Here is a 10,551-nt window from a genome sequence, read left to right as displayed (position 1 = left end):
ATAGCCGGTATAACCGCCCTTCGGCGTAACGCACCAGCTTCGCAGGCACGCGGCGCGGCAGCAGCTGGTTATATTACACTGAACGGCCTGTCACACCTAACTTTTGCACATCTGACTGCATATTGTTCTTTGAAGCTATTTAGTGAAGGTGTTCCTACAGCATCTGATGACAACGAGTTCCATTCTACTATGGTTCTCGTGAAATACGAATTTTTGAACACATCAATCCTTGGTTGATAACTCTGGTACGTAAAGGCATGACTATTTCTTGTCCTTTTCTGGCCTGGCATTAGATCAGTCGACATTTTGTTGAGACAGAGCCCTGCGTCGGGACCAAGGTAAGACCATTGACTTTCCTTCATTTCTATCGCTTTCGTCATGAGTACAGCGACCTCTGCATGCCACCTCTCGCTAGAACTTCGGGCGTGCTCCAACGTTCAAGCGTAGTCGAGAGAGCGCAGACAAGAAAACAAGCCAAAGTTCCTTTTTAACAGTACCTACTACCTAATCATGGTAGAGTTTCCTAGTATATGAGTACTAGCCCATATTAATGAAGACAACATGTGTCTAGTCTGAACCTTGAATATCGAACTCGGAAAGATGAATGTCCACTGACATGATCAGGCTAGGGCACATAAATATTGCTAGATATGGCGCACTGGAAAATTGCGACGTCCCTCAGTAAAATGCACCCCTATATATCCAAACTGTACATACCTGGGGGGAGGGGGGGTGCTGCACCAGAGATCTCTCAAATACATAATTTTACAATAGATCTCTCAAACACAAAGTTGCGGTTATATGTAGCCTGTCGGATAAACGTGTATTATTTAGTTCTTCTGCCATGTGAACATGCATTCCATGCATTCATATAGAGGTCTGGTGTGAAACATCCCTAATATGTATTTGACCTCGGCTGTGGAGATAAAATTATATGTCACTTGGTTAAAAAAAGGAGGGTGGAGTCCGCCTTCCAATACCGTGTCCAGCATGCACACCCGTAGCTTCGGCCGACCTGAAAACCAGACCATGTGAACTTATCTTACCCTTATTTTTCTCCGCATATCACGGTATACCCACATTTACCCTTAAATAAACTTTGAAGCCTTCGGTCGATTTACACAAAAGTATCACTCGGAACAGGGATTGAGCATGTGCTGTACCACCAGAGAGCGACCGGCTTCTTCAAACAAGCAGCCACTCTGAGCTCTTTGTGTAGCCAATCGGACCAGTCCATGTCAGTGTAGGGGTTAGAGTAACGTTTAGGAGTTGGGGTGTTTGTGGTGAGGGCAGCATATACAACGATATGCGCAATAGAATGTCAGAGATATTCATCAACTTGATAAAGAAAATAGACATTTAGAGTCTTGATGCGAAAAAAAATTAAGAAAGAAATACAGTTAGTAATAGGTAAAATATTAAGTCATGTCCAAACTGTACATACCTGGGGGGGGGGGGGGTGCTGCACCAGAGATCTCTCAAATACATACTGTTACAATAGCTCTCTCAAACACAAAGTGGTGGTTATATGTAACCTGACGGATAAACGTGTATTATTTAGTTCTTCTGTCATGTGAACATGGATTCATATCGAGGTCTGGTGTGACGAGTTGTGCTAAAGCCGGCGTCACAATTCATGTGAGAGTCGGCCGACTTTGTAGATCGCCCGAAGCTCGCCGAATTTTAAATTCGCCCGAGCGTCGACCGTATTTTCCAATGAAAATCTCGGGCGACGTCCGTCGAACACTAAAAACTAAAAATCCCCCATGAGATGGTACCATCTCTTGGACATGGACGAAGTCAGTATCAACTAACCTGGTAAAAGGCCAATATTTGGATCAACTTTTATTTCTAAAAATCTTCCGAAGCCCGCGTAATCGACAGGACGTCTGCCGTACTTCGGCCGAAAATGCACATTGGAAGCTCGCCAACACGTCGGCCGAGCTGAATTTCTTATTTGTGACGGGGCTAAGGAGACCAACTTCCCCTCAGTTGAGCCTTTCTTCTTCTAGTGCTGCAAAACCTACAGTGGAGACAAGAAATCTTCACATAAAAAAACAACAAAAATGCTTAAAGTAGACCAGCCACAGTAACGTAGCTTTCTTTATGTTTCCTATCGTATGCTCACGCATAAATAAGGCTGTATGGAGGGTTGTTTTTTTCACCAAGACCAGTGCTGGGCGGTTCGTGAAATTCACGTGGTGGAAGTATGGCGGCAGTGTACTCGTAATGACGTTCGGCAACGTTGTGTTATTAGGGGTCTCTGTGTTGTATAAGACTTATCGAAAATTACAAAGAGTCTGAAATAACCATGGCTAATTGACTAAGCAAAAAGGGAAGACAGGATAGGTTTCGGTGAATGGAATATCAGATATAAGCATATAGGACTCACATACGGAGACACATGTACTATGGACCGTGGTTAGCACGTGTTGGGTACGTGTGCAAAAGATCTGTATCTGTATAGCCGGTATAACCGCCCTTCGGCGTAACACACCAGCTTCGCAGGCACGCGGCGCGGCAGCAGCTGGTTATATTACACTGAACGGCCCGTCACACCTAACTTTTGCACATCTGACTGCAATCGTTCTTTGAAGCTATTTAGTGAAGGTGTTCCTATAGTATCTGATGACAACGAGTTCCATTCTACTATGGTTCTCGGGAAATACGAATTTTTGAACACATCAATCCTTGGTTGATAACTCTGGTACTTAAAGGTATGACTATTTCTTGTCCTTTTCTGGGCTGGTATTAGATAATTATCAGTCGGTACATCCACAAGTTTATTAGTCATTTTGTACATCATGCAAAGCCTGGATATTTTTCTTCTGTCTTCAAGTGACTTCCACTGTAGATCATTTCAGTGACACTAGCACCCCTGTCATAGTTTGTTCGTGCAGAACCTGGCAGCTTGGTTCTGCACCCTCTCCAGGTTATCCGAGGATCTAGGCCATGCAAGGATCTAGAGCGTGTCGAGATCAACATGAGCACTCTCCCAGCCAGCCACAGCAAACAAAATAAGAACACTACCTCTAGGATCCATACAACCACATAAGTAACTACAGTTTCACGACCTCATACCTTCGCCAAAAGATGTCCAGAACACGAGATATCAAAACAGGAAGTTCCACTGCAGTACCGTAACAAGCCTCAGGGGACCCAAAATCTAATCATGTCCAGGTCTCATGAAGACCCACCCACATACCAAATATCAAGACAATCCATCGAAGCCTTCTCGAGTTATTCTGGTCACTTACATGCGCACATACACACATACAAACGCTACCCAAAACATAACCTTCTCGGCGAAGGTAATAAATAAACTGATGCGATTGTGCGAATAAATAAGGAATTGGCAAAAAAAGTTGCCTTCGTTATGAAATCTACGTGGTTAGGAAGGATGGACAAAACTTAAAACACGGAGTACGGTATACCGAAATTTAGATTTTTGACTTTAAAATCGACGTAGGCATTCTACGACATTAGTATCCATTTTTCTAATTGTTTGTTGTTGTAATTTACTAAATGTATGTTTTCATTTTACAGCTCGTGCTGCTTTGTACGACTTACAGTATGCGCCGAAAACCTTTCTTTGGAAACGGATGAAAATTGATGCGCGCGCGGATGCCATCCATATAATCAAATCAACATAGTTACATCTTTTGTTGTATTTTCTTTTACATATTTACAGAGCTAACGACAACATGACCATTGCTGTATTGATGATAGTAGCTGCAGTGCTACCAAATATCGCTTGGAGCGCTATCACATTGAGTCCGATGGGTTCGACCTACCTGCCATACGGATTCGATTCGGCAGGGGCGCCGCTGTACGGTATGGGAGACCGCGGGGCAATGGAACAACTGACGTACGACGCTCAGAACTATCACGTCTACACCGTCGGTAAATGCTGCAAGGCGCCTGCAATTTTTGTCAATATGAAGAAAAAAAATTCAGAAGATTTGAAAAGGCCATCGTGCAAACCTTTAGAATTATGCAAAAACTAAGAACATATCTAAGCATATTCTGTTGATATCATCTACCATTGAAAACATTGTATGGCCTAGAATCTTCCTGTAGTTTGTACTACAACATTGTATAGCCTAGCACCTTCCTGTAGATTGTACTAGATAAGTATAAGAAGCCAGTAGCTTTTTTTCCTTTTGTACCTGTTACAATTGTTGTGCAATAAACGTCGCCTTGACTTGACTATTTCCTCCAGTATAGAGGTAACTTGCAAAATATACATTGAATGGTGCTAGTATCTCTACCAAACTGATCTATTTCCTTTTGTACACAGGGGAAGCCCGTATTCTAAATGTCATTGACATCTCCGACCCCAAGAACGCCGAACTGGTGTACCGGCTACAGCTGCCAGGCGGCGCAACAGACGTAGATTCCTGTGGAAACTACATTGCGGTGTCCATTCACGACGACCCCAAAGTCCTGCCAGGAACAGTTCTGATCTACTCCATGTACGACAACACCAAGAAAAACATGACGCTTCTCCATCAAATACAGGGTAAGCAGCGATTCTCTTTTTGTTCGACCTACAATGAAATTTTGAAAATAATGTTAAAGCTATTTTTTTCCTACTCGTTCTGTTGAATCAATATTTTGCTTATTGAAGTTATTCGATATCGAACCAGATGGAAAGTGAAAGAGGTTTGAGAAACAAGAATTTCATCAGAGATATTATAATTGAAGAAAAACACCTACCTTCTACATCATTTTTGGCCCACTGGGCTAAGCACCGGTCACATGTTAACAATCATATACATATTCATGTGCATATAAACGTCTAGTACAGATAATTGACTATATGACATTGGACAAGGGGATTTCGTAATCAGTATATGCCAATTATTTGTATACCTTTTTTCTGTATATTTTGTCTATCTGTATGTCATTACAAATGTCATACATCCAAGTGGTTGGAAGTGGTCAGAGGTTATAGATCAGACATGACAGTCCAGGTCATAGGGTCAATGGAAAAGACAACAAATTCACAGGGAGGTATTGTTTTTGGTATGTCTGTTCGTGTTTTTTGCAGTTATATGTTTTCCATACGCTAGTGTCGTGTCTATTACAGTGGGGTCTCTCCCAGACATGGTCAAATTCACGAAAGACTGCATGACACTGGTGACGTGTAACGAAGGCGAGCCAGGTCTTGACGAGTCGGGAAACTTCGTAGATCCCGAGGGATCCGCGAGCGTCATCGCGTTCCGGTCGGCAAACCTCGGGCAGGAATCGGCGCCGACTGTCAGAACAGCGTCGTTTCGAAAGTTCGATAGTATGTAAGTACAAACAGCAGCACATCATTATAGTGACTACACGTATTTTCAATGCGTCATTAATGTCTCTAGATTAGTTAGCCTCTACCAGGCCCCGGACGTGGCTGGAAAGAGTAAAATTCGGCCAAATAGAGGAGTTGGCCAGCTGATAGATTCAGTTTGCTACGTCAAGCTATATCTTCCGGCTGGCCAACTCCTCTATTTGGCCGAATTTTACTCTTTCCAGCCACGTATGGAGCCTAGTAGAGGCTGCACATAAGTGACATTTACAGACAGGTAGAAAAAAGATGACTTAATTACGTTACAGAGAAGCTAGTTCTACAGCTTTACGATGAGCATACTTTTATCAAAACGTGCTTTTCAAAATGTGAAATAATTTGTTAAAGAATACATATATGCTGTAATCCAGGAATTATTTGGAAACACCAGATTATTTTTCTCACGACAGGGCGGAGGAATACAGTTCTCGGGGAGTGAGGTGGACTCTACCAAGGATCCAGGTTGGGCCAGAGGTCATTGAATTCAACCTGTCCCAGACGCTGGAGCCAGAATACGTGGCCTACAGTTCTGACGAAAGCAAGGCCTACATAGTCCTTCAGGTAAAGAATATACTTACTTAATTTGAACTGAAATGACTTGATAAACCCAGCAAACGACGACTACAATCTGTCGGCTTCGTTGCGTGTGCGTAGACTGCTTCTGTGAAGCCCCTGTCACACTTGTGCGTGTGGCCGTTGCGTGTGAGTTGCGCGTTGACATTTTTTCCGTGCGCCTCCGTGCGCACAATACGCATATCACACGCATCTCGGTCGATTTGTGTAAGTTTTATGTACGCGGCCATACGCACAATATGGCCCAGTAGGTATGACAGTTTGGGTATTAACGAAATTATGCTAATACGCAACTTATTCGTTATGAATAGTTTTCGATTGTTTTGATGAGTGTGTGAGGTACATCTAACATGCGAATAACGAAATGTGAGTCACACATTCCTCAAAACAATCGAAAAATTCCACAACTGTTGTGCGTACGGCTGCGTTTTGTATTTTGGCTGTGCGAGGCTCACACGCGGCGTTTGTGACAGGGCCCTAAGTTATGATTTGATTGTTTGATACTATGTGTGTGTTTACGCATGACTTCACAGCAGCCATGTTGGTCGGTTGAATCAGCAAGAGTTATACCTATGGATGTACATGTGTGTATCAATGTGTTTGTGTGTGATACAGTAATTTGACGGTTAGCACATAGATTCAAATTTACCTGGCAACTTCCAGGTTTATTAAACCATCTAAAATGGCCGACAATTTTTACGTCATAGCCACGTGACTGCAAACAGCCTATATCCAACAGATTCACTGACGCAGCAAGTTATGGTTCTGATCAAGGCTTTCATGTATTTTTCTTTAAGGAAAACAATGCTATTGCTGTATTGGACATGGCTACGGCGACGTTCGACGACATCTATCCGCTGGGGTCCAAGTACTGGGGTACGGCTAGCATCGACACAAGTAGCGACGACGGAGGTACGATACCACGTATACTACTATCAAGTGTACACAATAGAAAAGTAACTCAAGCAACTGGATATATTGTGTAATTTTCTTAAGTCTTGTACTGACATATGTAACGCATATCCGATGCGTATAAACTGTATCACTGTAGGTCGATGACATTATCATTGATTACATTCTTGTATGATAACAGTTATTGATCATTATCTAAGTGGGAAATTCAATCGGCGTTGATATTCGTTTGATGCAAGCTAGTGAACTGGTAGCGCTCACCAGGAAGAATCTTATATGTCAATCTGTTCCTATCGGTTGTGTGTATAGATTGGAGAATTATTTGCAAAGGCGCACTAAAAATACATTTCAAATTGTATCAACAGGTATCGTGATGCGAGACTGGCCCATATACAGTATCTATCAGCCGGACAGCATGCGAACGTTCAGCCACAGGGGAAGGAACTACATTCTGACGGCCAACGAGGGGGACGGTGTGGAGCGAGCGCCTCCAAACGCAACAGCGTCAACAGACGAACTGAAAGGAGCAGAACTAACTGAAAGTACGAACTTTCTTTAGTCAATGATGAAATTCTGATTGTTTGTCACGTTTCATTTAAGAAAAATAATTACACAGTTTGGTATTTTTCACAATTAAAGGCTATCTATAGGATTTGGAGTTAAACAGACGTTTTGAGGGTCCTCAACCCATTTTACCTGGACCCAAGAAGTGAAAAGGGGTTAAAAGGAGTGACCTTCCACCCCATTGGGATGACGACCTCCAAAACGTCCGTTTAACCCTAAACGCAGTTGATAGCTACACCATCTAGAATATAGAAAAATAGTTGATGATTGTTTCTTTTACACAGGGTCACTTCTCTCACCTAAACTGAAGTCGCAACGACTCAGAAGTGCGCTGAATTCCACCAGCCAGCTAGGATGCGCTGTTTTCAGCTCTTTGGACGGTCTAGATCCCCAGAATCCGGACAAGTACGCATCCCTCCACTTATTTGGGGGCCGAGGATTCTCTGTGTGGAACGCAGACGACGTGAGCCTCGTCTGGGACAGCGAGGACGAGGTTGTTTATTGTTTATTGTTTTGTTTGTCTATTGCTTATTCGCACATTAAAAAAAGTAGATTTTGCTGCAAACAGTAAAGAAAAACATGCAGGGGAAAACTGAAGCCTCCAAGGTTTTTAAAGGGTTCCCTCGAGCCAAGACCAGGCCCTATACAGCGTCTTGATCGTAGAATTTGGCAGAAAACGGAATGATCAGCCCACGGTGAAGATCACATTTCGAATAATGGAGCCTGCAAATGAAACCCTCGTGGCAAATATTCTCCCTATAGCCGTCGAAGTTAGTCTGGTAGAGACTAGGTTTCCCCTTAACTGCGATTGATCACTTGATAATAGCTGATCATTTAAGATGTATACATAAGTACTTGAGGTCAAACAAAGATGGCTCATCATTATATATAGATAAGAAAATAAGGAAGACCAATAGACTAACTTTAGAAACATTGCAATCAAATGACATATCAAATTTTACAGAAGTGAAAGAAAATTGCATATTTCATAACTGATAAGTTGCTAAACATCTACATATACCATAGGTTGAGCGCATGGTGGCCAAATTCTACCCAAGCATCTTCAACTCGGATTACGACGAGGACGTCATCGACAGCACGCCTGCAGCTCTTTTCGATCACAGATCTTGCAAAAAGGTATTTATCTTAAAGGTATCTTTATTTATTTGCAAATGTCACAATACATTACATTGCCTCTCGGGGCAGCGTAGCTGGTATTAGAGAGTCAACAGCTAGGGGCAGACAAATACTTATACATAGGTAATGGCAATCTACACATCACTAGCTTAAATACAATCTCATCAACAATCATACAAACAAAAATCTTGCAATCCAATTTAACATCATTAAAGTCGTTGCAAAAAGGAAACAACACTTAGAAAAAACTTTACAGTAGGGTTATAGTGAATAATATCATTTACATTATTATGTATCAATGTCCATGAATTAGGAATCATGTATTTACTGTATGTTTAAGCAATCTTATGTAACTGTTAAGTCAATGGCAAGTTATGTAAGTATTGGCGCAATTCATGTGGATATTTTTGTTTTATATCAATGTCACATGCAATGCCAATCAGAATAAAGCTGAATCTGAAAATCTCATCTACATGTTACTAGTACTCTTTTGCCAACTGTTGTTACAGTAGTTTTGAGGACTCCATGAAGAATAGTGATGTATGTAACTATGTATCCACTTATGACGATCAAATAAACACAAACTACAAATATCTCAATGACGTAACTGGCAAACAGTCAGGTAAAACCACATCCGAGACTCATATAACTCTGCTATTATCACACAGCTACCTGTATATTCTACAAAGTTGTACTTTCTCCAACCAATGTAATCTATTTTCCTACGTAGGGGCCAGAGACTGAATCCCTCGCAATCGGAGAAGTCGGCGGCAAAACTGTATTTTTCGTCGGAAACGAGCGGTCCTCGACAATCTTGGTTTACTCCCTAGCGGACGAAGACATCATTACACCTGTTTTCCAAAGTATCAGCTTCTCGGGTCGACTGGATCTAACATGGCGACAGGCGTACCAGGATCGCGTGGTCGGAGATATTGATCCTGAGGACATGAGGTATACATCGTTATCTTAGTGAGAAACGTATGGACACACACGCACACACACACACACACACACACACACGCGCGCGCGCGCGCGCGCACACACACAAACACAAACACACACACACGCACACACATACACATAAACACACAAACTCACGCACGCACACATACACACACACACATACACACACATACACACACACACACACACATACACAAGCAAACACATACATACACACACACACACACACACACACACACACACACGCACACAAACACGCACACAAACACGCACCGCAACACACACACACACAGATACACACAAACACACACACACGGATACACACACACACACACACCGCCACACACACACACACCGCCACACACACACCGACAAACACACACACAGAGACACACACACACAGACACACACACACACAAGGGCGTCTATAATGAGATTTAACTATACTTTGCACTGCAGTTTCTAAATAGATTTACTGACAAAACGACAAATGCCTCCGTACACGAGGCATCGCCAAAAAAGAGCCGTCGTTTATCACCGGATCAAAGAAAGTAAAACGATACATGACGCCGCGGATGACAGCATTTTCGTCTTATAATTGACTACCATTACAAACGCTCACAGTTATCTCATATAAACATCAGGATATGTGTTTGAACCTGCAGGTTTGTGTCTGCACGTGACAGCCCCACAAACACCCCTCTCCTGCTCGTGGCGGGGACTGTGAGTGGTACGGTGTCGGTGTACGAGGTCATGGATTCAGACGACATCATTTCGGTCAGTCCACAACTGTTTCCTTTTGGTATTTAAAATGATAGCAAATGTATGACATTAAAAGACGAAAGCGCGATTGTTTTAGAGCCTGGGATGTGAAAGCAATTTTCCTTCTTTTTTTTTAGCTTACTTTGTTGAAGGATCAGTATATACCATATTATACTTAAATGATTATTTCAAGGCAGCGTCGACATGCTTTTTTTTTATGAAAGGCCTGGTATCAATTCAAATAGAGTTTTTTTGCCATCAACTTTTTTTCTTGTACATTAAATCTACATTAAATCTAATTACATACA

General features: G+C 42.3%; 1 protein-coding gene across 1 annotated transcript; it reads left to right on the top strand.

The window, feature by feature from the left end:
* Window positions 1-3,779: 3,779 nt before the first annotated feature.
* LOC136424320 (mesenchyme-specific cell surface glycoprotein-like) lies at window positions 3,780-10,360 on the top strand. Its single transcript, XM_066413240.1, has 10 exons — window positions 3,780-3,903; window positions 4,301-4,522; window positions 5,054-5,297; window positions 5,743-5,893; window positions 6,703-6,817; window positions 7,183-7,359; window positions 7,666-7,874; window positions 8,408-8,599; window positions 9,249-9,469; window positions 10,147-10,360. Exons 1-10 carry the CDS (start codon window positions 3,780-3,782, stop codon window positions 10,289-10,291), a joined length of 1,800 nt encoding a protein of 599 aa, XP_066269337.1. The 3' UTR covers window positions 10,292-10,360.
* The last annotated feature ends 191 nt before the right edge of the window (window positions 10,361-10,551 follow it).

Source organism: Branchiostoma lanceolatum, chromosome 1 (assembly GCF_035083965.1).
Source record: "Branchiostoma lanceolatum isolate klBraLanc5 chromosome 1, klBraLanc5.hap2, whole genome shotgun sequence".
Taxonomy (NCBI): Eukaryota; Metazoa; Chordata; class Leptocardii; order Amphioxiformes; family Branchiostomatidae; genus Branchiostoma; species Branchiostoma lanceolatum.
Note: the sequence above shows the minus strand (reverse complement) of the source record. Positions and strands in the feature narration are given on the sequence as shown.

Bases quoted from the DNA above. Each gene is read 5' to 3' on its own strand.
- LOC136424320 (XM_066413240.1), top strand. From the start codon at position 3,780: ATGGGTTCGACCTACCTGCCATACGGATTCGATTCGGCAGGGGCGCCG. The intron at 6,818-7,182 runs GTACGATACCAC...TTGTATCAACAG, and splicing joins CACAAGTAGCGACGACGGAG to GTATCGTGATGCGAGACTGG. The intron at 8,600-9,248 runs TAGAGAGTCAAC...TTTCCTACGTAG, and splicing joins CGGGGCAGCGTAGCTGGTAT to GGGCCAGAGACTGAATCCCT.